The sequence below is a fragment of the Suricata suricatta genome, chromosome 2 (assembly GCF_006229205.1).
Source record: "Suricata suricatta isolate VVHF042 chromosome 2, meerkat_22Aug2017_6uvM2_HiC, whole genome shotgun sequence".
Classification (NCBI taxonomy): Eukaryota; Metazoa; Chordata; class Mammalia; order Carnivora; family Herpestidae; genus Suricata; species Suricata suricatta.
In genome coordinates this window covers 148,185,554-148,211,657 of record NC_043701.1, presented here as the reverse complement: position 1 = coordinate 148,211,657, position 26,104 = coordinate 148,185,554, and the positions used below count along the sequence as shown (strand labels likewise).

The 26,104-nt window shown below is 39.5% G+C and overlaps 2 protein-coding genes and 1 non-coding gene across 6 annotated transcripts in view; 1 reads left to right on the top strand and 2 right to left on the bottom strand.

The window, feature by feature from the left end:
* The window catches only part of TIMM23B (translocase of inner mitochondrial membrane 23 homolog B), a 23,057-nt gene extending 4,427 nt beyond the window's left edge, over positions 1-18,630 (bottom strand). For both annotated transcript variants that reach the window (XR_003905619.1, XM_029932130.1), the window contains exons 1-6: positions 18,377-18,630; positions 15,639-15,697; positions 11,689-11,782; positions 11,048-11,132; positions 8,454-8,512; positions 6,598-6,708 (exon numbers count right to left, since the gene is read on the bottom strand). Coding sequence is in view for 1 of the 2 variants with exons in the window: in XM_029932130.1 (XP_029787990.1) it covers positions 6,598-6,708; positions 8,454-8,512; positions 11,048-11,132; positions 11,689-11,782; positions 15,639-15,697; positions 18,377-18,482 (514 nt within the window). In the remaining variant the exon portion in view is untranslated. The remainder of the gene's footprint in view (positions 1-6,597; positions 6,709-8,453; positions 8,513-11,047; positions 11,133-11,688; positions 11,783-15,638; positions 15,698-18,376) is intronic.
* Positions 9,441-9,644, bottom strand: LOC115286170. The gene has a single exon (XR_003905915.1). It is a non-coding gene; the product is annotated as a small nucleolar RNA SNORA74 (small nucleolar RNA).
* A 68-nt stretch (positions 18,631-18,698) lies between the features above and the next one.
* Positions 18,699-26,104, top strand: part of PARG (poly(ADP-ribose) glycohydrolase) — a 118,561-nt gene continuing 111,155 nt past the window's right edge. Inside the window, exons 1-3 of one of the 3 annotated variants that reach the window (XM_029932127.1) lie at positions 18,699-18,749; positions 23,367-23,433; positions 24,038-25,021. In XM_029932127.1, coding sequence (XP_029787987.1) covers positions 23,396-23,433; positions 24,038-25,021 — 1,022 coding nt within the window. In that variant the 5' untranslated portion in view covers positions 18,699-18,749; positions 23,367-23,395. Of the gene's footprint in view, positions 19,181-23,366; positions 23,434-24,037; positions 25,022-26,104 lie in introns of all 3 variants that reach the window. The other 2 variants (XM_029932125.1, XM_029932124.1) reach the window with 2 other exon arrangements.

Sequence of the window (26,104 nt, the reverse complement as noted above, 5' to 3'; positions counted from 1 at the left end):
CTTATAATATAATGCATAATTTTTATTTTTTACCATTAAAATTTTTTTTTAAACATTTATTCATTTTTGAGAGTAAGACAGAGCATGGGCAGGGGAGAGGCAGAGAGAGAGGGAGACACAGAATCCGAAGCAGGCTCCAGGCTCTGAGCTGTCAGCACAGAGCTCGATGTGGGGCTCGAACCCATGAACTGTGAGATGATGACTTGAGCCAAAGTTGGATGCTTAACCAACTGAGCCACCCAGGTGCCCCTATTTTTAAAAAATTTTAAATGTGTATTTATTCTTGAGAGGAGGGCAGAGAACAAGTGGGGAAGGGGCAGAGAGAGAGAGAGAGAGAGAGAGAGAGAGAGAGAGAGAGAGAGAGAGAGAGGGAGGGAGGGAGGGAGGGAGACACAGAATCCAAAAGAGGCTCCAGGCTCGGAGGCGTCAGCACAGAGAAGGATGCGCAGCTCGAATGCATGAACCATGAGATCATGACCTGAGTCAAAGAAGGATGCCTAACCAACCGACTGAGCCGTCCCGGTGCCCTGAAATGCCGAATTTTTATTATGTTGATACAGGTCTTTGCTCACTTTCACTTTTATTTTATTAAAGTAACCCATATAAATAATTTAAAAAGCGCTAAAAGATTTTAGTGATGCACAACAGTGTGGCACACTCACCATCCCCACCCTCATTTCTATTCCCAAAGTTCATTCTCTGCTCTTACATTCTTATTTCTAAGTGACACAATTATTTTGCAGTTTGTTGATTTTTCAATATTACATTTTACCTACTGACTTCCTAACAGGAAAATGTGTTGAGCCTTATAAGAATGGTATAAAACGTAAGTCACTTACTTTCTACAGGTGATCTCATTTACAAGTCTATGAAGGGAATATATGTTGCCCTCGTATTCTAGACAAATTCAGACAAGTTACTCTCTTGGTGTAGCTGTTGAGTGACCTAGTGCTGGTCAAGCCAAACCCACTTTGACGCCAAAGCCCACTGTCTTTTTCACCATACTGAATTGCCTCCAGAATAGATTAAAAAAAGAAAGAAAGAAATCTATTGAAAGAGGTAAGAACTGAACCAGCCTCATAAATGGACAAATTTATGTATTTGGTCATATGATATACATAAGAAAGGTGTGGGGAAAAAAGTCTGAAAACAGGAGACGACTAGAGCATGGAAAGCTAGGACAAGAAATTTAAATTTAGGTTGAAAAGCAGTGTGTCATAATCAAAGTTTTTTGAAAAAGGAGTACTAGAATTAGAGCCATACTAGAAGAAGATAAAGCCAGAAATAGGGAAGAGGTAAGACTGAAGATAGAAGCCCAAAGTCAAAACGGTTAATGAAAAATACTGTTAAAGAAAACGAAGTTCAGGCTTGTTGAGAAAGAGCAACTCTGATACTAGATAGTGAACTTCACAAATGATGAAATGAAGGGACCGGGAAGAGAAAGGGAGAAATCAAAGGTGATTTAACACTAGAACAGATATTGTTTCCTGCCTCCCCTTTTCCTTTTTTGCTTTCTTTGTGAAAGAGTGGGAGCAGTATGTGTGACTTTCAGCTGCACAGCAGCTCACTTTCAGGCTTTCCTAGGACTGCCTCTGCCCCACCGGCCCCTTCCTAGCAACCCCGGTTCTTCACGCAACCATTCAATTAGCTCAGCTATTTTGCCTCCTGGTATTACGGTCCTCTGAGGACAAATTTTCCCACCAGAATCTTTATCTTTTTGGTGGTTGTTTTCCTGCAGTGGTTATTGTGACCCCAGACCCCTTTGAGAATCTTACAGAAATTTCAGAGGATTTATAACCACTGACTTAACTAACCTAACATCTAACGTGTAAACTCTGAACCCAAAAGAACAAAGCTTACCTTTCTGATAGTTACAATAAACAATTTAAGGCGTGTAAATAAATGGAAATGCTAGTATTTAGAATGTTAAGACTTGAAGTCCAGTTAAGTCAAATTCTTCACAGTGGTCTATGAAGGTCAGTCTTCATAGTGGTCCCTTACCACCTTTATGACCCCAGATTCTACTACTCCGCCCACTGCCTTTTAACCCCCACTTCAAGGCCTTTGTTCTGTTAACCTTTATCTAAATCACTCCTTCCAGGCACCCACCTCACATGCTCCCTCAGCTGTCTTTATTCAAATATCCCCTCCTTGAAGTCTGTCTTAAACACCTCGGAATATACAGTTTCGTGTGTATGCCTTAGTAAGCTGTAGAATGAACTGCTGAAAGATTACCTGAGCAAAGGATCTACATATTGAAAATATTAATAACTGATGGCAACTGCTTGCTCCCTTCTGCCAATATTGTGTCACCTCCCATCACTTGTTTGAAAACTTTTATTTTAATCATTTGGTGCTCATCACAAGTGAACTCCTTGATCCTACCCGCTGAACCTCCCCCTTTGGTAAACATCAGTTACCTATAATCACTTTTTAAAAGATAGTTGGTGAAAAATATTATCTTAATGGTCGATTTTGCTTTTCCCTGGTTGCCTGTAAGACTGACTTCCATTTAGTGGTGATTTGTATTTTCCCCTGAAGTGTTCTGTCAATCCTTATTCCATTTTTTATTGGATTGGTTTAAATGATTTGTTGAACCATTTTATATACGACAGCCCTCTGCCTGTTATATGTGTTACATCTGTTTTAATTTACTGGAAGAATATTGCTGCCAGTAACAAATAAAGAAATCATCAAAAAAAAGCCTGTTTAGCATGTACAATTTAATTCTGAAGGCCAGACACTCATAGTACCTTTTAACAATAACACCTATGTTTACTTATAATGATGAAATGGATTTATAGGTCTTTATTTAGTTTGCTTTTCTAAGATGACCTTCTTACGAAAGACATAGAACGAACAGGTCAGGGGCTTTTGTGAAGGGAAAGGGGGCGCCCCCGCCCATATCTTTTGGTTGCTGATGCCTGGTTTCTGAAGATAAGTGACCAGGCCCTTTAAACATTAGTCCAAAGCTTGTGAACAAGAGCGGAACTACAGCTATTCTTGTTCCGATAGAATACTGGTCATTATTAAACAGATGTCACCTGTCATAGAAAATCTAGTAACATTTCATACCCTTTGAAAAATATTTACATAAACTCATTAAACAAGCATTGGATTTAAACTAAAATCATCCCATCAGAATGATTCCTTTAAATTACCCTCCTTTTGGTCTGACAACACCCATTTTCTCATGTATTGTTCCCCATGATTTTTCTTTCCACAAAACAAGCTCCACATCTAAGTTGAGTTATATTACTTTAATTTCAAACTTCCTCTTTTTAAATTTCTTTTGTTGAAGAGTTGGAAATGCTTTACGTGAGCAAGAATTAGCCATTCCCTAAATGTAAACATGTGTCTTTAACAGTTTGGGCTGGCTCCAGATCAAAGAGTGCCTCAACTCTTTTCCAAATCCCTGAATCTAGAAGTTGAAGTTACATTTGTATTCGTGACACACAAAATTCCCAATTCTGTGCTCTGTCTTAAGTTTATTCTAAACCAGAAATCAGGGGCGCCTGGGTGGCTCAATCGGTTGAGCATCCGGCTTCGGTTCAGGTAATGATCTCATGGTTTGTGGGTTCTAGCTCCGCATTGGGCTCTGTACTGACGGCTAGCTCAGAGCCTGGAGCCTGACTTCAGATTCTGTGTCTCCCTCTTTCTCTGACCCTCCCCTGCTGGTGCTGTCTTTCTCAAAAATAAATAAAACATAAAAAAAAAAAATTTAAACCAGAAATCAATGAAAGATACTGCCCTGCCTTTGTAGACTGATTTTGATGTGTTGAGCTAAATTTAAATTGTTCAGCCAGGAAATTAGGAGCCAACATTGGAATTCTGGGTCAGACTATTTACTTCCTCTATGTTTCACAATTGCAATGGAAAAGGAAATCTACTTGTCACCTGACCTAGAATTCATTTTTGCTTTTTTTCTTCTGAGCCAAGAACTTTATCTTTTATAATTTAAGCTGGAAGTGTCCCAAACTGTGTTATAAATGCTATGACTACAAGGAAGTCCTTGACATAGTTAGTCTCCCATGTCTTTCGATATCAAGAATTCAGCCTTTTCTATCTTTTAAATATGGATAATATGTCCTAAGATGGTAATTCAGCACATTCTTATTTATATTCAGGGATGCCCTCAGTAGAGGAAACGCCACAGCGGCTGACCCCGACCGAGTAAGAGGTCAGGGACTAGTGGGGCTGCGGTGAACTTCAGTGCTCATCTACTGGTGTAAAAGCAGCTCCCACTCAACCCCAGCCATTTGCCAACAGGAATAATGTAAGCTTGGTGTCTTCCATTTATTCAAAAGAAGCTGGAATCCAGATTTTTATGTGAAATCTCCTGTTTCTTAAATAATAATTTGATTCTTTGTAAGCATGGTTTGGGACAAGGAAACTCTTGCTGAGTGAACCCTTGTGCTGCCAGTTAAAGTTTTAAATTCTTTTATCTGATGCTAAAGATTTTCAATGTGAAGTATTTTAAGATTTTTTAAATTGCTTTCTTAATATATATATTTTAATGTTTATTTATTTTGGAGGAGAGGAGGGAGCGTGTGCACATGTGCATGAGCAGGGGACAGAGAGAGGGAGAGAGAATCCCAAACAGGCTCTGCACTATCAGCACAAAGCCTGACGTGGGGCTTGAACCCATGACTCTGAGATCATGACCTGAGCCAAAATCAAGAGTTGGACGCTCAACTGAGTGAGCCACCCAGATGCCCCAATATTTTTGAATGACTGAGCCACCCAGGCGCCTCTGATGCCCCAATATTTTTAATAAGGTTTTTCTATGCCAAGGTAACATCTTCATAGACATAAAAGGTATTTACTGTCTTACTCTACCTGGAAGCTCTGTTTACATACACATGCATGTGTTGTAAGAAGTACTGTGAGCTCGTAGGGATAAAATTCCAAATGTGATCCATTTTCAGTAAAGGAAAAAACTGCTTACTCTCATATCAGGAATTCTTTGATTTCATAATTCTGTTGAGACCTGTCTTTCTGTCTAGTAAAAATGAAGCTAAAATGCTATCTGAAATTTTGATGAAGGAATTTCTAAAAAACAAAAATAACCCCCCATAAAACAGAATTTGCTCAATCAAGTGTCCAATGTGTAAAAAAATCAAACAAAAGTAATTTTCAGAAGCATGCGTATAGAAGCTAGGTAGTTTATTCCATTTAAAGCAGAAATGTGATTAAAAAAAAATTGGGGCCCGTAACCACTTAGGACCTTTTGAAAGCGCTCCTCTTATTTTTGTGCTCATCTATAGAACTGGGGTGTGATGATTATTGCTTCAGTTTTCTTTTTTTTAACATTTATTTATTTTTGAGAGACAGAGTATGAATGGGGTAGGAGCAGAAAGAGAGTGAGACACAGAATCCAAAGCAGGCTCCAAGCTCTGAGCTGTCAGCACAGAGCCTGATGCAGGGCTCAAACCCATGATCCGTGAGATCATGACCTGAGCCGAAGTTGGATGCTTAACTGACTGAGCCACCCAGGCACTCCTCTTCAATTTCAATTAAAATAAGTCATATATATATATTTTAACTTCTACTATTTTTTTTTTGAGACTGTGCAGCACTGTGAGGAGCGGGGTGTGTGTGTGTGTGTGTGTGTGTGTGTGTGTGTGTGTGTGAGAGAGAGAGAGAGAGAGAGAGAGAGAGAGAGAGAGAGAGAGAGAGAGAGAGAGAGGGAGGGAGAGGGAGGGAGGGAGAGAGAGGGAGAGAGAGGGAGAGAGATGGCAGAGAATCTGTAGTGGGCTCTGTGCTGACAGCAGTGGGTATCATGTGATGCTCACACTCACCAACCATGAGATCATGACCTAAACCACAGCTGGATGTTTAACAGACTGAGCCACCAAGGTGCTTCTTAATAAGTTATAAAGTTATATATAACAGTTATATATAACCGAGGGTATAACTTAGTTAATGTTAATTTATTTTCCATCATAGAGAAGGATTTGATATTTGACCTCTACTCAGGTCATTTTGATTCAACTCTTAGGGCTGATTTTTTAATTCAATGGTTCATCTATATTCATAGGAGCATTATTCATAGTAGTCAAAGATGGAAACAATCCAAGTATCCACTGACTGATGAATGGATATGCAACAGGTGGTATATATGTAGAATGGATTATTATTCATCTTTGAAAAGGAAGGAAATTCTGAAATATGCTAGAACATGGATGAACCTTGATATTATGCCAAAAGAAATAAGCCAGTCAAAAGATGACAAATACTATGTTATTCCTTACAGGAAATACATAAAACACCTCAGAGTTCAAATTCATAGTCAGAAAGCAGAATGGCAGCTGCCAAGGGTAAAGGATGGGGAAAATGATGTTGGATACAGTTTTGGTTTTGCAAGATTATATTTAACATTCCTGAACTTACACTTAAAAAAATGGTTCAGATGGTCAGTTTTATGTTTTGTATTATTTTATCAAAATATAAAAACAAAATAACCCAAACTCAAAACAACCATGAGGTTTTAGAGAACACTCCATTATACTGCAAAAAATGTGTTTACTTTGAAAACTGTAGATACTTAGTTTTCAAAGTGTGCTGAGAAACAGCGCTTCATTCATCAGAACCTACCTGTACATTTATACAACATGCCCGTCATGGTTCCTGCTGCTATCGTGTTAAGGTCATCTTCTGCACCTCGTGTTTTCTCAATGATGACACCGAATGCACTATAGAGCAAAGCTATGGGAAAATGGACTGGTCAGTAAAAGAAAGTGATTGAAAGTCAGTATAACAATTATATTTGGATAAATCTATCTTATAGACATTCTATAAGTGTTCAAAGATATATAAAGATCACTTGAACAGTATTTGTAACAGCAAAAGCTTGTAAATATTGTGCCCATCAAAGGGGATAGACCAAGAAAGAGATTTTCTATATAATGGAATACTACATACTCCAAACAAAAAATAGGAAAAACTATACTCATTAACTTGTAAAGCAGGCACATGTATGTACAACTCAGGATATGCAATGAAAACTTTTGGAAAGCTTCAGAAGAAACACTAATAGCATCTAATAAAAAAATTAAATTCAATTTCCTGGAATCCCAGGAAAAATATTTAAAATTTTCACTTATCTCTTATTCATAATAGCTATACTTTGAATTTAGAAACAAAAACACATGCATTTCTACTCTAAGAAAAATTAAAGAAGAAAAAATTGAGGTTTGGTTCCAGGACATGCAAAAACTGTAACACTAGCTCTATTTAGTTTTAACAAGATGTTCCTCCAAACTACCCTTCTCTTGTGCCTGTAAAGATTCCTACTAATCCTTTTCCTTACCTTTCTCAAAATTATGCTATATTTGACCAATGTTACACCAAACTCAGCCTCACAACCCTTCTGTTGTGATATTCTTATACTTCTATAAATGTTCTTCTTACCTTTTATACCTATTTAATTGAAACTGAACTTCTTTTACATCAGAAACACACAAAGCAACTGGCCATCCCAGTTTGCCTCGGACTGAGAGTTGCCTGCAATGCTAAAACTGAGAAAGTCCTTGGGCAGATCAGGATGGCTGATTACGGTGATCTGGTAAGCAACCAAAGAGGAACAAAGGAAGGTGACTGTGTACAGGGTGGGGGCAAAGAGGGCATAAGCAGCATATGGAGGCAATAATTCATTAGGATCTCAAATGTCAATCTGACCTTATAGTGTGAAGATGTACTGATTCTAAATCTCATGACAAAGCTAGGCTATTATTCCATCACAAAAGATGCTTTCTCTATTTTTTCAGTGAGATACTTATATTTTCCTTTAATCTACTACAATTAAGATTTTCAGACTTTCAACTAAGTTACAAAGAAATTCTTGGTTCTTAGGGCATAAGTACCACAGGTACATTTATTATAAGCCACAAAAAATAAAAAGACTGAAACACTCATAAATAGTATAATATGAAAGCATTTGGTCCGAAACGTTATTAAATTACCCCTTGCTCAGAACTGCATTTGTTTTCATTATCTACAAAGGTCCTATATCACCTCTGGAAGTTTGGTCTGGGAAATCTATTGAGATAAACAGAATGCTGAATGGGCTATTAGGAAAACCCAGCAAAAAGGATGCATTAATCTAATCTTACTACAGGATCTTGAACCTTTCTTAACATACAAAGGCATCTGACTTGGACCTGAATTATGTGGACTCCATATCTACTTAAAACATAACTTGGTATCTTGCTTGGACAGAAGAGTATGTAATATCTAAAAAGATTTAAAACAATGAAACATGATATTAGCATCTGGAATTATTGTTATGTTGTTTACGGTCTTTTCCTAAGTATTATTTACATTGTCCATCAGAAGACATTTAAATGCAATTTTTAATATCCTAGGGCCAGAAATTCGGTAGGTCAAATTGTTCACGAAACATACATATTCCCTGCATTAATGATTAATTATTAAGTGAGATCTCTACTTACCCAGAGAACCTAGAGTATTGGCCCAAAGTGCCCCTTGCCTAGTCACCATGTTCAAAATCCTACCAGGGCAGAAAGAGAAAGAATCTGTACTTAGAATCATTATTTCTCTAGCACTTTGAAAAACCATAATTGTAGCTATTTATAATGTACAAACCCAACATGCAAGTTTTCTTAATTTTATTATTTTTTAAAAAAATGTTTGTTTGTTTTGAGAGAGGGAGAGAAGCACGTCTGTGCGAGTGAAGGACAGTTAAGAGAGAGAGAAAGAAAACCGCAGGCAGGAACTCGAGCCCATGAGCCATGAGATCATGACCTGAAATTCAATCAAAAGTTAGACGCTTAACCAACTAATCCACTCTCATGTCCCAGGGTTTTCTTAATTTTATTTTATTTTTAATTATTTATTATTTTTTTTATACAGAGAGAGACAGAGCACGAGAGGGGGAGGGGCAGAGAGAGGAGGAGACACAGAACCGGAAGCAGGCTCCAGGCTCTGAGCTGGCTGTCAGCACAGAGCCTGACGTGGGGCTCGAACCCACGAACGTGAGATCTGACCTCAGCCAAAGTCGGAGGCTTAACCGACTGAGCCACCCAGGCGCCCCTTCTTAATTTTAAAAGATACCTAGTACCTCCTCAGAATTTAGTAAGGCTGGCTTTTATTTATATAAATATAAATGAAGGTGAAACCTCCAACATTTTTGGGCACTGAGTAAAGAAAATTATCACTAAATATAAATCAAATATAAAAAAGCTTTGAATGATAGTCTAGAATGTATTTTATAGAGAAGTTTACCATAATTGGTCTACATTAAAAAAAAGACCAGTCTAATGAATAAACTAGCTTACAATTAAATTTTTTTGGAGGAGAATATGCTTAGGATACCAAATAGAATAAAACCATGGCATGTTATAGATATAAAGCAGAATTATAGGGAAATACTCAACGCGAAGGAAAAAGCCGTCTAACTAGAATACACGAAGCACAGCCGTGTCTGCTCCCAGACTAGAACTAAGCGGCCCAAGTGAGCGCTCAGCACACTCTCAAGGAAGCACAGTCCTGCCTCACACCAGGGCCAGTCGCCACCAGAACAGTGACGGAGGCAGCTGGAGGGAGAAGGCAGGACTTTCCTCTCCCAGCAGTGTAACACCATCACAGGAACGGTTCTATCCGGACAGCTGACTACTGCTGGAAATGATGAAATCACGGTAACAAAGAATGAAAAACTCATTTGAAGAACTTATTTCAATTAATGCCCAATAATAACAAACATTTATATTACCTCTAAAAGGCTTAATTAACATGACAAATTGGTGAAATTCTTTGGTATGCAATTGGGCAATATATCTCCATTACTGGGCCCTTACCAACTTTAATCACCTCTTAATAACCCTTAAAGGCAGAAAGTAGAAAAAAAAATTTACCTAAGTCCACAAAATAATATATAATGAAACTAGACTTTGATGCTACCTAGATCTGTCTGGACCCAAACCTTATCCTTTCAATTTTTACAGGCTGTTTCCTATTATAAATGTTTGTTTATTTTTTAGGGCAATAGGGAGAGAGAAAGAGAATGCATGAGGGAGGGGCAGAAAGCCCAAGGCAGGGCTTGAACTCAGGAACCATGAAATCCTGACCTGAATCAAAGTCAGACATTTAATCCTGAGGCTATCTTCTATTTTAAATGCTTCCTGCCCAGGAATATCAGGATGGTTATTTTTTAAGAAACAAAAGTTATCTTTTCTAGGAGACCTTCTATCTTCAAATTGGTACTTAATGATATGTTAGGGATTTGTTTCAAGGTAATGTGGGAGGGGAGAATGAAGTGAGGCATAACTGGTCCCAATACTGGTTGGCTGATTGTTGAGGATAGGTTATGGTTCAGGGTCTTCACTGTACTATTCTGTCTGAAAACTTGAGAAGTCTTCAGGATTCCCAAGGTCTAATTCTAGCATACCTGCTGCCATCTGCTGGCTAAACAACATAGAAAGAAGATGAAGCTCAACGTGACCTGAAGCAAGACCATGAGGCGACAAATACATACTGTGTGTGACTCCACTCATGTATTATTTAGGGAACATCTACACGGACTGGTCACGTTTTATTTCTTAGGCAGGTAAAGATGTACTACCTTCCCTTCTCCACAAATTTCCACTAAGTTTTAAGAATTTCATGGTAACTTTTCTTTAGCCTTCCATTTCAGAAATGGAGAGTAAAGTCAATGAAATGTTCAATTCAAATGAGAGCAGATACAGTAATCACTCTTATGTGCTCATTTACTACCATGGCCTATGGTTCTGCGTGCCCTTGAACTCTCTAAATAATGTACTAGCAATTCAACAACTTGAAAAGCATGTCGTATAGGCCTGTAGAGTGAGAAAGGTGTAGAAGTTAGGAAAGGGTAGCATGAGCTAATTGAGGGACACTGACTCAAAAATCACTCCTTTAAAAACCTCAGTAACCTGATTCCTTGATTTCTTTTATTTTCAATAAGTAAATTTAAAAAATTGATCAAAACGTATTTGTGATCTCAAGACTGTGCTCATAGAGGTTAATATTCAAATATCGCTATATCAGATGATTACACAAGACTTACTGTACGTTTCTTGGTTTGGACCAGGGCATGTTCTGGGTTTCTTTCAATCCTAGCCGTAGACCGTTCATGGCTCCAAATGCAGCCCCTAGTAAATCACAGTAACAATTCATCCAAATAACATAGCTTTATATTAAAAAAACAACTGCACTTCTGATTCTTACTTTTTATTTAATAGGAAAAGATAAACATAAATAATGGTCATCTATTATTATTATTTTTTAAGTTTTTATTTTTAAGTAGTCTCTGCACCCAAAGTGGGGCTCGAACTTACAACCTGAAGATCAAGCGTTGCATGCTCTACTGACTGAGCCAGCCAGGTGCCCCTAAATAATGATTCTTTAAAAACCTGAAACCAATATTTGAATTGCTTTTGATTTTAAGTCGTTTTAAAAAGGAGAGAGAGAGAGCGAGAGCGAGTGAGTATGCAATTAGGGGAGAGGGGCAGAGGGAGACAGAACCTTAAGCAGATTCCATGCTCAGTGCAGAGTCCAATGCAGGGCTCAATTTAATGACACCAGGATCATGACCTGAGCCCAAATCAAGAGTCAGATACTCAACCAACTCAGCCACCCAGTTGCCCCAGATTTTAAGCACTTCTGACTATGTGGATTGAGGACACTGAAAGAAATGATCATACCCACCTGTCATACAACATCCTCCAATGGTAAAGAAGGCCAGTTCAAATCTACCCCGGGTTTTATTAGCTCCAGTTGGTAAAATAAACTCATCTGTATCCTAAAGGGGTAATAATGAAAACCAAGCTGAGCTCCCCTCAAGACCCAGTACTTGCAAAATGTTTTTATTTCATTTGTCAAAGTAGTTTTTCACAAAAAGTAAACCCTTAAATTAACTAAAATGCAAATATACTTAGTCAAACCAAATAAAACTTTGTGCAAACAGCAACCCCTAAATCAAAGTGGAATGAAATACACAATAAATGCAATTATACTCATTAGTTCTTAGGAGGCATTCTCATTCAGAACTTAGCTTCTCAATGTAACTCTGACAGATTGAAATCAATGTAATTTTCCTTACTTAATGATAAATATGAAATAACAGTGCTAGAATTTAGGAAGCACAGTTCTAGAGAACGGGAAACTGAAAGGTATGACAAGTCACAGTTTACTGGATTGAAATAAACCAGTGTGGAAAAAGAGCACTCTCACTCTGTAGCTACTATTTATTAAGCACAATTTTACTATGTGTAAAACCAAATGAAATTTTAAAAAAGGGCAGAAACTATAAAAGCACAAAAATTTGGATTAGTTATACATGGGTAAAATTACCTTCCTAATAAATAATTTCTTTTTAACATTATATGTGTTAAATGTTTATTTCTGAAAGAGACAGAGAAAGTGAGCAGGGGAGGGGCACAGAACCTGATGTGGGGCTCATTTATTTATTTTCCATGTGTGTGTTTTCTTTTAATTTTTGAGAGACAGAGAAAGACAGCGTGAGCAGGGGAGGGTCAGAGAGAGAGGGAAACACAGAATCCAAAGCACACTCGAGGCTCTGAGCTAACTGTCATTACAGAGCCTGACGCAGGGAACCAACGAACCGTGAGATCATGACCTGAGACGAAGCTGGCTGCTTAACCGACTGAACCACCCAGGCGCCCCCTGATGCGGGGCTCAAACCCACAAACTGTGAGATCATGAACTGAGCTGAAGTCATATGCTTACCCGACCAAGACACCCAGGCACCCCTAATTCTTTTTTTTAAAGCTTATTTTTTACATATTTTGAGACAGAATTTCAAGCGGGCTCTGCACTGTCAGCATAAAATCTGAAAAAGGGCTCAGTCACACAAACTGTGAGATCATGACCTGAGCAGAAACCAAGAATGGGACACTTAACTGACGGAGTCACCACATGCCCATTAATAAATAATTCTTAACTCTTTGGGGGAGCATATATTCTTCTGATAATCTTTGAAAGACATCATCTCTTTCTAGTAAATACATACACAAACTTGATATGAATGCCCAGTTACCCAACAATCCGAAGTTGAAAATGCTGCTGTATGAGATACATGTTAAGAGCATGATTGATGCTATAATATAATCTTAAAAAATTATTTTTAACATTTTATTTGAGAGAGAGAGAGAGTGTAAGTGGGGAAGCGGCAGAGAGAGAAGGAAACAGAATCTGAAGCAGGCTCAAGGCTCTGAGCCACATGATTCTATAATATAGAATTTAAGAAACTTAAAAAAAAAGTTTAAAATAAGCCATAAGCACACACTGCTGGCAACTTGCTAACAAGGAAACATCCCTTTACCAAATTAGAATTTCAGTAAGTGTGTTCCTGATTAGGAAAACTGTAGCTCTGCACTGGGTTTTTATTTTTGGCTTGTGCACACATTATCACCAAAAAATGTACAAACAAGTATGCAAGCACATCTACTTCCATCACAGAAATCAGTTACTGTGTTTCTGATTATAGCTATAGCAGGTGTGAAGTGGCATTTCACTTTGGTTTTGTGATTTGCATTTCTCTAGTAAGTGATATGAAACGTGTTTCATGTGATTATTGAACATTTGTGTACCTTCTTGGAGAAATGCCTGTTCATATCTTTTACCCATTTTAAAAATGTCTTAAAAAAATTTTTTTTTTAAATTTATTTTTGAGAGACAGAGAGAGACAGTGTGAGCAGGGGAGGGTCAGAGAGAGAGGGAGATACAAAATCTGAATCAGGCTCCAGCCTCTGAGCTAGCTGTCAGCACAGAGCCTGATGTGGGGCTCGAACCCACAAACCATGAGATCATGACCTGAGCCAAAGCCGGATGCTTAACCAACTGAGCCACCCAGGTGCCCCTATAAATGAGTTTTAAAAGTTTTACTGAAAAATTAAATATTCTTGATTTAAGTCCTTATCAAATATTAAATGATTTACAGTTACGTTCTCCCAGTTTCTGGATTGTCTTTCCCTTTTCTTGATTGTGTAGTCTGAAGTACAAAAGTTTTAAATTTTTATTAAATTCAATTTATCAGTTGTTTTTAATCACCTATCCTTTTGGCATCATGTCTAAGAATGCCTAATTCATTTTTTAAAAAGTTTTTATTTATTTATTTTGAGAGAGAGTATGCATGTGAGGGGGTGAGACAGAGACAGAAAGAGAAAGAGAAAACCAAGGAGGCTCTGTGCTGGGTGAGGAAGCCGACATGGGGCTCAATCCCATGACCCTGAGATCATGACCTGAGCAGAAATCAAGAATTAGATGCTCGAATGACTAAGCCACATCCATGTGCTCCAGCAGTCACTTTAATAAATATAAATGATCAAACTCTCTAAGCGAAGGTCATAAGACTGGCACAATGACTAAAAATACCATGATCCAACTATACTTTAGTTCCAAAGATACAAAGAGATTCAAAGTGAAATGACAGAAAAAGATTATTCCGTTCTAATAATAAACAAAAGAGAACAGGGTAGCCATATGAGTATCAGAAAAAATAGGCTTTCAATAATAAAAAGGTTATAAAAATATTAATAACACTCTGCTGAACAACAATAGCACAGGCATATGTCTCAAGTGCATATGGGACATTTTCCAAGATAGATCATGTTAGGACACAAATTAAGTCTCAACAAATTGCATCCTATCCAGCTATAACAGTAGGACTTAGAGATCAGTAACAGAAGTAAAACTGAAAAATTCACAAATTCATGGAAATTAAATAACACACCCTTTACCTAAAAGATGAATAAAAAGAAAACATGTTAAAATTTATGAGATCCAGTAAAATGTAAAATGGTATAGCTGCAGTTCCTCAGAAAATAATAAAAATTTCCATATGACCCAGTAATTTTACTTCTGGATATATAACTAAAAGAATTAGAAGGAGGGTTGGAAAAGACATCTGTGCACTAATATTCACAGGAACGATAGCTAAAACACGGGAGCATCCAAGTGTCCAGGGACAGATGAATGGATAAGCAAAATGGAGTATTATTCAATTAAACATACTATCCAGCTGAAAAAAGGAGAGAAATTCTGACATAAGCTATAATATAAATGAAACTTGAGAACATCATGCTAAATGAAATAATCCAATTACAAAAAGACAAATACGGTACGATTCCACTTATTTGAGGTGCTGAGAGTATCAAAAACAAAGCAGAAGGGTGGTTTTCATGGGATGGCTGGGAGGGAAGGAGTGTGGAATGAAGTTAACTGTTTGACAGGCGTAGTTTGTTTTACATGATGAAACAAGTTATGGATATGGTAGGTGGTAATTGTTGCCTAATATTATAAATGCATTTGGTAACACTGAACAGTACACTTAAAAATGGATAAGATGGTAAATTTTATGTTAGTATACTTTAAAAATGTTTAAAAAGGGAGAAAAAAAACACCTCGGACCTCAAAAACCCTTGAAAGGGATTTAATGAAGTTGTATCAGGGAGATGCAAGCCAAATTCCCAGAGTTTTGAAACAAAGAAATAAGGTGGACAGAGACCAGAGTTGGTGCCTCCAGAAGTATGTATCATAGATCTAGTTAGTCTAACAACCTGTCTTTTTTTTTTTTTTTAATAGTAAGATAAAGCACCAAACTAATACATTCATAAAAGGACTAATCTGAATCTTACCTGCACGAGATAACGTGGATCCACATTTAAATAAGGAGACAGAGGGTTCATACCAGTCACTAGAGAGAAAATAAAGCATCATATTTCAATGAAATTTTAAAAGGTTATATCATTTAGTGTTAACTGCGCTGTTTCATTTGTTTTCCAATTTTGATTTATAGGCTCACTTGAATATGAAATTTTCTCCTTTTCTATGTTCATCCTGTCTGGCAGTTTTGAGGCTGCCTCCTCCCGAGGTCCTGAATCCCAAACCATGTCTTCTACTAGTAAAATGGTAGGATTTCAGGCTGTCACACCAAGAAGATATTGGCAATAACACGGGTTAAATAATCAAAGTAGCAGGAAGCAAGGCCAAGGTCATTTATAAAGCTAATTACTCGGGGCGCCTGGGTGGCTCAGGTAATTAAGCTTCTGGCTTCGGCTCAGGTCATGATCTCACGGTTCGTGGGTTCGGGCCCCGCGTTGGGCTCTGTGCTGACAGTTAGCTCAAGAGCCTGGAGCCTGCCTCAGATCCTATATCTCCCTCTCTCTCTGACTCTCCCCTGCTCACACTGTCTCTCTCTGTCTCTCAAAAATAAATAAAATACATTAAAAAAAGCTAATTTCTCTCTACTTAGATGCTTGACATCTATACAAATTGCAAAATAAGACTGACAAGAGACTAAACAATTCCATGAGAAAAACAGTGCTTGGGTTATATGTTACATATAAATATTTTAAGGCAGTTCCTTCAGATTTTAGTATTGACAGCTGCTGACAGAGCTGATTTGCTGCGGCTGTGTAGAGTGTTCTTGTGTTATCACCACAGGCATGGGTGTCAGGACAAAAGAAAATGGAAACTTTCAGACAGCCAGACTTGAATTCCACTAACTTTGATGGCAGAAAAAGATGTCAAAGAAAATCAGCTTTCTCACATTTTAAATTTAATCCTTGAATCCTTGTGCATCTCAGCTGATGCTCACAAATCTGGGAAGTACCCAGTCTTCTCATCAATATGAAATCTATATTCAATACCTATCTTGAACTTTGTTTCTTACCATCATTCTTACTGCTACCATCTTAGTCCAACCATTAAATCTCACCTAGACTACAGTAACAATCGCCCACTTAAACGGACTCCTTACTTGCTCTAGTCCCCTTACATCTTATATAGCCACTAAAATGATTTTTTTAAGAAAAGGAAATCAGCCTTAATGGCCTCCATTCACACTTGTGATCAAATCCAAACTCCTTATCATGGTTTACAAAACACTGCATTAGTGGCCATTCCATGCCCTCATCTCATTATCTTCTACTACCTCCAAGTTCCTTGCAACTCTACAGATACACCGGCCCATCATTTGTTCCTTAAACATGCCAAGTTTGTTTTTTCTAGAGGCATTTGGAATAACCGGTTTCCCTTGCACACCTGCCCATCCCCCTTCAATCTGTACTATACTCAGGTCACAGCTCAAATGTCAACACCCTCTAGTTGCATTCCCTGACCCACTCTAAACAGCATCCTCCTCCCATCACCATCTCATGATCCGGTTTTGATGGCATTACATACACTGATCATTAACTGAAATGTGTTTATTTGTGTTCCCTGGCTTGCTTCAATAATATTTAAGCACCAAGAAAGCAGCAGTTATCTCTTTTAACTATTGGTATCCAGAAAAGTCGTTGGTGGATCCTAGGTGCTCAGTGAATGGTGTTCATCCCTCCATCTCTCAATTCACCTTCTATTCTTAATCAAATTAATGTAACAATGCTTTGTCACATTAAGGTAGTGCCCTATGTGCTCCAAAACTCAGACCTCTTAAGACTTATTATATGTAAAATGTGTTCCAGATTCAGTTTTGGCAGGGCTCTTCTGTTCTTGAGCGTAAGGCACCTGGAGAAGCAGAACAAGTTCTATTCATCCAGCTGAATACCCACAAAGTCACAAACATCTGGAACACATATTCACAGCATTGAAAGAGCACAGGCAGGGCATTCATGCTGCTGCACTTTCGATCTTGCATATTTCCTTTCCTAAAATTCTTAACTTTTTTTCTTCAAGTCCATAGTGACTTTTATTTTAAAAAGTTTTTTTAAACGTTTTTTATTTATTTTTGAGAGACAGAGAGAGACAGCGTGAGCAGGGGAGGGTCAGAGAGAGAGACAGAGATTCTGAAGCAGGCTCCAGGCTCTGAGCTAGCGGTCAGCACAGCCGCTAGCCGAAGCCGGCCTCAACCGACTGAGCCACCCAGGAGCCCCCTTAAGTGACTTTTAAAGTGCAGCTCGCTTCTCAGCTCCTCCAGCAGGCTCGACTCCCACTTCTTCTTTGCACTATTAAATGATTTGCCCTGACAGCTACTTTGTGGTTTCGAAACACAGGACTTTGTTTAAAAAGTTATTTACAGGCTCGCTGTTTGGAATGCATTTACTTGCAGAGCTGTGCTCTCCTCTCAATCTAGAGCCAAGCACACAGCCCAACGCACAAGGAATATGTGGGAGGAAAGATGAGGCACAGTCCTTGGATATAAAACGAAGAGAACATGCAACATCTGAGTCCAGGTCACCCAAACGGAACTTTTCAGGGACCCATCGCTCCAAAAACTCGTTCAGTCTTGAAAGAGGCAGCGCAAACACACTAATTGCAACACTGGTACTAAAGATTGTGAACGTTAGCCCCAAAAAAGGAACAGTACATGCTACACATCTGGTGGAATCGTAAAAACCGCTGAGAAATGTTACAAACTAGGCCCGATACTTACGCGGGACGCCGGCCAGATCCGCGTGCGAGTAACCTGCCCCGCCGGCTCCGAAAAAGCCGGCCAACCCCCCTGTGGTTTTGTTCCCGCTTCCCCCGCCGCTCTCCATGATGTCGCAGCAAGCTGCTCGTCTGCTTCTCACCGCTGCCTCAGGCTGGGTTCTTGTGGTCGGCCGTTGCTCCCCAATAACAGCGGGGAGACCCGCGTTACCACTGCCTCCTTCACACGGTGACCTTCCGGGAGCCAGTGCTCGCTAAATCCTTACACTTCCGCTTTGCGACACTATACGTGCCGGAAGCCGGAAGCGCCTGACGGCAGCCTTCCGGTGGTGGGAAAGTGAACCAAGCCAGAATCAAAGCGGCGCATCCTGTGGCAGGTGGGGGTGCCTGTGGAAGAGGGACGGCAGGCGACTGACTAGGGCTTGGCTCGGGAGGCCAGCGGAGCAGCAACGGCAGAAGCAGGCAGCCGCAGAGAGGGAATGGTGCCGGGAGGCGCCGAGGAGGAGGCGCGGTCCGTCCCCCTCAGGGTTAGTGAATGAGGCGCTCCGCCCGGGCCAGCCCGGGGACTGTGCGCTGCGGGTCCCAAGCATGAGTGCGGGCCCCGGCTGTGAGCCCTGCACCAAGCGACCTCGCTGGGGCGCCGCTGCAACTTCTCCGCCGGCCGCCTCGGACGCCCGGAGTTTCCCCGGCAGGCAGAGGCGCGTTCTCGATCCCAAGGACGCTCCCGTGCAGTTCAGGGTCCTACCGTCCTCGTCAGGCTGCGTCCCGGGGCGGGCGGGACCGCACAGAGGCAGCGCCACCTCGCTTGGTACGTGGGGGAAATAAAGACCTTTGTCCTTCCCTATGGCCCAAACCTCTTCTTGGTCTCTGAGGACCCAGAAACTCCAGTCGTCCCCTTTCCGGTCTTGTGTGCACTACTCTGACGCCTTCTTGCCCAGCCACTAAGGCCACTCGTAGGGGATTGCGGCCACTTTTTCCCGGTTGCGCTTGGTGTGAGAAACCCCGATGAGCAGCCACTCAAGGCCGAAAATGGCAGACTCCACCTATTTGCTTTCTTCGGGTTTGACTGAGAAATTGTCTTAGTTGTTACGGAGGTCTAATTGTGTATGTGAAGCTTCAGCCTCTAGATGGAAAGAAAGCTACAAAGAAGGTCACAATTTCTCTTGATTCAGAGTCAGTATCCTCGGGGGTGCAGGGCTATTAGTATTAGCTGGCATTGTGGTTGTCTCTGGCATACATTGTTGAACTTGGCCTGTCTTCAGATCCTAAAATCTATCAGGAGTGATAGACAATTACAAAAGTCCACATAATAAGGAGTAATGGTTGTGCTGATAGGTGAGGGACATATGGTTATGTTAGGAGTCAAAAGTACTTTTTTAAGAAAATGTTAATTTATTTGGGGGTTGGAGGGCAGAGAGAGAGGGAGACACAGAATCCGAAACAGGCTCCAAGCTGTGAGATGTCAGCACAGAGCCCGATGCAGGTCTTGAAACCATGAACCACGAGATCATGACCTGAGCGAAAGTCAAATGCTTAACAGACTGAGCCACCCAGGCGCCCCAAGAGTCAGAAGTGCTTAATCCTGTCTGTGGGATCAAAGATATCACAGAAGATGAAATGCTTATTTTGAGGACTGAAGAATGATGAAGAGTTAGCTAGAAAAGAGGAAGTAAGGAAGCATTCCTGAAGTGCAGTTGATGCATGCTGTCAACCGGGAGAGTAGTGAGAGATGGGGCTGCAGAGGTAGGCAAAGATCAGATCATACTGGGATATACAGGCAGTGCTAAGGGGGTTGAACTTTATCTCTGAGGGCAACCAGAAGCTTTTAATGGGTTTTTAGTAGGGGAGTGACACATTCATGCCTGTGCACACACACACTTTTTTTTTTTTTTTTTTTTTAAGTCTGGCTGATGTGTAGAAAATGAAGAATGGATTGAAAGGGAGCAGAAGCGCAGGACCAAAGGCGTTAGTCTAGGTGGGAGATAATGTTGGTTTATACTTGGTTGTGGGCAGTAGGAAAGGGGAGAAGTGGATGAATTCAGAGACAATGGGATATGTGGTTTGTATCTCATAAGAAATATGTCTGCTGGAAATACAGATTTGGGGATTCTTGGCATACACGTGATGATTGGTGCTACAGAAGTAGATCAGATCACATACAGCATGTAGAGAAAATAAAGGCAACCTAGGACAGAAACTTTAGGGACATCATTATTTAAGAGTAGACTGTAATGAAGTAGCCAGAAAAGTAGGAGAAAAGCTTGGCTTTTGTTGTGTCCGGCAGGAAAAGAGCATTTCCAAAAGGATGCATTGGTCAACAGTGTAAGACGCTGGACAGAGATCAGGCAGTCTTCAGGTGAATCATATAAACTTAGTTTTCTCAGGACTTAGAGGCAGTGGAGAGTACACCTGAACTAAATATTGAAGGATGAGCAGGACTGGAGCACAGAATGACAGGAGTGACAAGGAGATGAGGCCAGGAAGAGGGGCGGAGCTTATTATGAACAAACTTCTGTGCCGTTTCAAGAAGTTTAGACTTTATTCTGTGGTTAATGGACAGCCACTAAAAAGCTTTTAGGTTGAGAAAAAAAAAAGCTTTTAAGAAAGGAGATAACATTTGGTTAGTATTTCAGAAAAGATGGCCTTAGTGGCCTTTGGACTTCTCTGAATGCAGTCCACTGTATAAATTTCACCTGGTACAAACAGTAGGAACTCTATGAACTGGGTAAATATGCTATATTTATTACAATCAGGTTTCATGAAATAATACTATTATATATGATGCATTCTTATGCTGTATTTTGTTTTAAAAAAAAGTCCATTGTAGTTTGTGTAACACTGGGTTAGAGAAAGTCAAGACTAGACCAGGAGACCTGTTATAGGAAACAAATGCACTTGCCCAAAAAAGTGATGTACCTGGTTTTTTTTTTTTTTTTTTAAATTGGTGCTATTTTGAAGATGGAAAGGAAGGAAATGGATTCAAGATTTAGGAATATGTCAGGGAACTTGGTGATGGAGAATGGAGGGGAGGGGCAACTGAGGGTGACCTCTAAGTACTGTATCTGACTTATTTGCATATAAAGGTGGAAGAGTTAGTTGCTAGTGGAGGGAGGCAGTCAGTCCTCTTCGTTGAATCTTCTTATCTTCTGCAGATTCCTGTAAAAGAGGAATCAATTTAAAATGTGGGCTGTATTTTATTACGTGTTAATATTTCTGAATACTAGGCACAGGACACCAATTAACAAATGTTCAGTCTAAACAAAAACTATTGTTTCAAATTTGGAATTCTTTAGGAACGTGGTATTTAAAATTTTAATATAGTCATTCTAGGAAAAGTAGATGAGGAAAGGAAATGTATGTTCATTCAACATCTTTAAATTTATGTTATTCACCTAACTGGGTATATTCTATTGGTTGAAAGCTGCAAACCTGTATATGGGCAGAATTCAGGGTGCTATTCACATTCTGATGGGAGCTCCCCTTTTCCGCCTTTTCAAAGTACCTAGAGCTTCTCTCCCTGCTCCATGCATGGTCCAAGTATAGGTCAGTGATGGGCGGTGGTGGTTATGGGGGGACTGGAGCTGGTTTGTCCCCCTTCCCTTGAATCATTCCTTCAGCCTCAGTGCTGTCAAAAGCATTTTCAGCCCTCTTTCCTGCTGACAGAACCTGGAGTCTGCTTCCGATTCTGTGTCTCCCTTCCTCTCTGCCCCTCACTGCTCATGCTCTGTCTCCCTTAAATCCAGTTGTCTTATATTTTACATTTTTACTTAATGGTGTAACTATCTTTCAAGTCTCTTAAACTTAAAGCTCAGTGTCACCTTTAACTTCTATCATTATGAAGTCTATAAGGACTCTCATTTCTCAACTTTTATTCTCTATTCTCACAAGGACTAGTTTCGACCTGTAGCCATTAGTTCTCCAACTTAGTTGCTGATCATCTAAGTCACTTTTTGAAGGAAATTTAGATTCCAGCTTCCCTTGTTGACTCCATCATCACACATAGAGACTGAGGCCTGGGGTCTGGCCCTGGGATCCATTAGTTAGTTACCAGCTCCAGCTCCTTAATGATTCAGGTGGTTTGGGAACCTGTGACTTACATCATTAGCCTCCTTGCAGGTTTCTATCAATAGGCTCCTCCTTCTTGCCCCTTCAGATTTACCTTTCAGGCTGTGTATCAAGCGGGACTGGGAGCTTCTTAGATTCGAATTCTGGAATTATAGCTCTGAGTGTGACCTGATACTTTTTCATACCTCTTTGTGGGTCATTCAGGAACCTCTGTGATATGGTCCTAGTTGACTTTTCAATCATATTTTCTGTTGATTTCTTTTTAAGTTCTTTGTATTTCCCTGCCATTGATGCCCTTGCTTATGATTTCCCTTTATTGTGACTACATGATTATTCTTCAAGGCACAATTCAACCCCTATTTATCAGATTGTTCCACCTATTCTAGTTCCCTAAAGTAGTCTTTTCTCAGAAATACCTTAATTCCTTATTAGGATCTCATTTAATACTAAGGTAGTTAAGAACTAACATTTACTGATCATATATCAGATTGTACCTTAAACATCTTGCATGTTATTTAATTTAAACCTCATAATTATCCCAGGAGAGGTACTGTTAACTTGCATATTTACAAATAAGGAATCTGAGCCACAGAAAAATGATATCTCACAAAGTTGCATAGGAATCCAGTGGGAGAACTAGGATTTGAATCCAAGTGGTTCGATTTCAGAACCTGTATTCTCATCCATTAGTCCATACGAGCTCTTTTAGGGGCATTCTGCTTTCTATTCGATACCAATGCATTTATATTATATTTCTGTCTTATCTCCCATTGCTTGAGTGTGGCAGGAATGACTAATCTTTGTTTAACCCACAGAACCTAGGTCAATGGCTTACATGTATAAATGTTGCTATAGGTATTTTCTCTTTGAAGGCATGTATGCATATATATAATTGTTTTGGTGTGTGTGTGTCTTTTTTCCCCCTACAGTTTTCAAACAAAAGACTATTACCAGTTGGATGGACACTAAAGGAATCAAGACAACTGAATCAGAAAGGTATAGAAACATGCCTATACAGAGAAATGAATAACATGATATGTGAATGTTTTATTTTGCTTCATGCTTTTTCTCCTTGCTTTCCCATTTTTCCTTATCTACATTTGTTCATTCTTTCAGTTTCTAAATAATAATGTTTTAGAGTCTAATGTGCCAGGGACTGCCCTATATACTTGAAATACAGAGATTAAAGAGGAATAGTTTCTGTCTCTAAGATACTTAAAGTATAATGGTGGTGGCATACACAAAAACACATGATTATTACGTACTGTGATAAGATCTTGTATAAACAGAGAACAGTGGTGGTTAGCATGTAGGACAAACAATCAGCTTTACCTTTGCAGAAAGGCCTACCAGGAGGTGAATGAAGTTTAACATTTAAAGGAAGAACAGGTGTTTTCCCAAGTTGGGGAAAGGGCATTATAGACATATGTACCAAGTCATGGAGTCATGAAAGAGCATGCTCTGTGTTTAGGTAATCACAAATAGTTTAATTATTGCTGTGATGCTGTGGTAGTGTGGTTGGATAAGTGATTTTTCTATAAATTCTTTCTGTTGTATCACAAGTTCTATTGCCTCATCAGTTCTTTCTATTTTGTTGTAGTTTGCACAGTAAAGAAAACAATAATACAAGACTAGAATCCATGATGAGTTCTGTACAAAAAGATAATTTTTATCAACATAATATGGAAAAATTAGAAAATGTTTCTCAGCTAAGTCTTGATAAATCACCTGTTGAAAAAAATACACAATATTTGAACCAGCATCAGACTGCAGCTATGTGTAAGTGGCAAAATGAAGGGAAACATACGGAGCGGCTTTTGGAAAGTGAAGCTTCGACAGTAACTCTGGTACCAGAGCAGTTCAGTAATGCTAATGTTGATCAGTCACCCCGAAATGATGATCACAGTGACACAGATAGTGAGGAAAGTAGAGATAACCAGCAATTTTTGACACCAGTAAAATTGGCAAATGCAAAGCAGACCACAGAAGATGAACAAGCCAGAGAAGCCAGAAGCCACCAGAAGTGCAGCAAGTCTTGCCATCCTGTAGAAGACTGTGCAGGTTGTCAGCCGGAAGAGATAGATGTGGTGCCAGAGAGTCCCTTGTCAGACGTCGGCTCTGAGGATGTTAGTACTGGACTGAAAAATGCCAACAAATTGAGTAGACAACAGAGTAGCTTAGGAAATTCTCCATTCGAGAAAGAAAGTGAACCTGAATCACCAATGGATGTAGATAATTCCAAAAATAGTTGTCAGGACTCAGAAGCAGATGAAGAGACAAGTCCGGGTTTTGATGAGCAAGAAGATAGCAATTCCTCTCAAATAGCTAGTAAACCTTCAAGGTTCCAAGCAAGAGAAGCTGACACTGAATTGAGGAAACGGCCCTTTTCTAAAGGAGGTGAAATTCAGTTACATTTTCAGTTTGAAGGAGGAGAGACTCGCAGTGGAATGAATGATTTAAATGCCAAACCATCTGGAAGTACTTCTAGCCTAAGTATAGAATGCAGGAATTCTAAGCAACATGGAAAAAAGGATTCTAAAATCACAGATCATTTCATGAGACTGCCTAAAGCGGAAGACAAAAGGTAATTTTTTTCCCACAAGAGTATCTCCAATAGTGTAGTGCATTTTATAATTTTGTAAGGGGGGGTTTAACAGAGTTATGGTTTAGACTGAAGCAAAGAAATAGTTTGTTTCTTTTTAACTGTTTATGATAGATTTGTTTATTTTTGAGAGAGACAAGAGACAGTGTGGGAGCAGGGAAGAGGCAGAAAGAGGGAGACACAGACTCTGAAGCAGGCTCCAGGCTCTGAGCTGTCAGCACAGAGCCTGATGTGGGGCTTGAACTCACAAACCATGACATCATGACCTGAGCCAAAGTCAGGTACTTAAATGACTGAGCCACCCAGGTGCCCCATGTTAATGCTAAATTAAACCTAATTCAAAAAGACCAGAGACAGAAAGTGAGAAGTAAATAAATATTGTTAATTGGATTTTTTTAGTTTCATGATCTTTCTTCTGAAATTTCTGGGGATAATCAGAATTTAAAAATATGAGGTTGATAGTAGCTTATGTTTGTTTAGCCACCTGTCTTGACTGTTATATACTGCACTTTCTCCCCTAATGCTCTGATGTGCAGGCAGGTGATATTGTACCCACTTCACAAATGAGAAAACTGAGATTTGAGTTAGAGAATTCACTGAAATTATAACTTGTGGGTGGTAATGCTGAGATTTAAATCCCAGTCTGTCCGATTATAAAGCTTACATTTTCGTGGTTACTCCATATGGAATCTTAGAGCTTACTCTTCATGATTTGTGATATTTTCTATCACATGTGCCAAAATAAGCTCACTTTGTTGAAAATTATTGTCTAGAGACCTGAGAAGAGGCTGACACTATGAACCATGTTTGGCAGTACTCATCTTCTTACATGGTCCAGTTCTTTTGGAAGGTGATTTTATGTGTTTAGAAATTCCTGGGGCACCTGGGTGGCTTAGTTGGTTAAGCAGGACTTTGGCTCAGGTCATGATCTCATGGTTTGTGAGTTCGAGCCCTGCGTGGATTCTGCTGACAGCTCAGAGCCTGGAGCCTATTTCAGATTCTGTGTCTCCTTTGCTCCCTGCCTTTACCCCGCTTGTGCTGTGTCTTTCTTTCAAAAAAATAAAC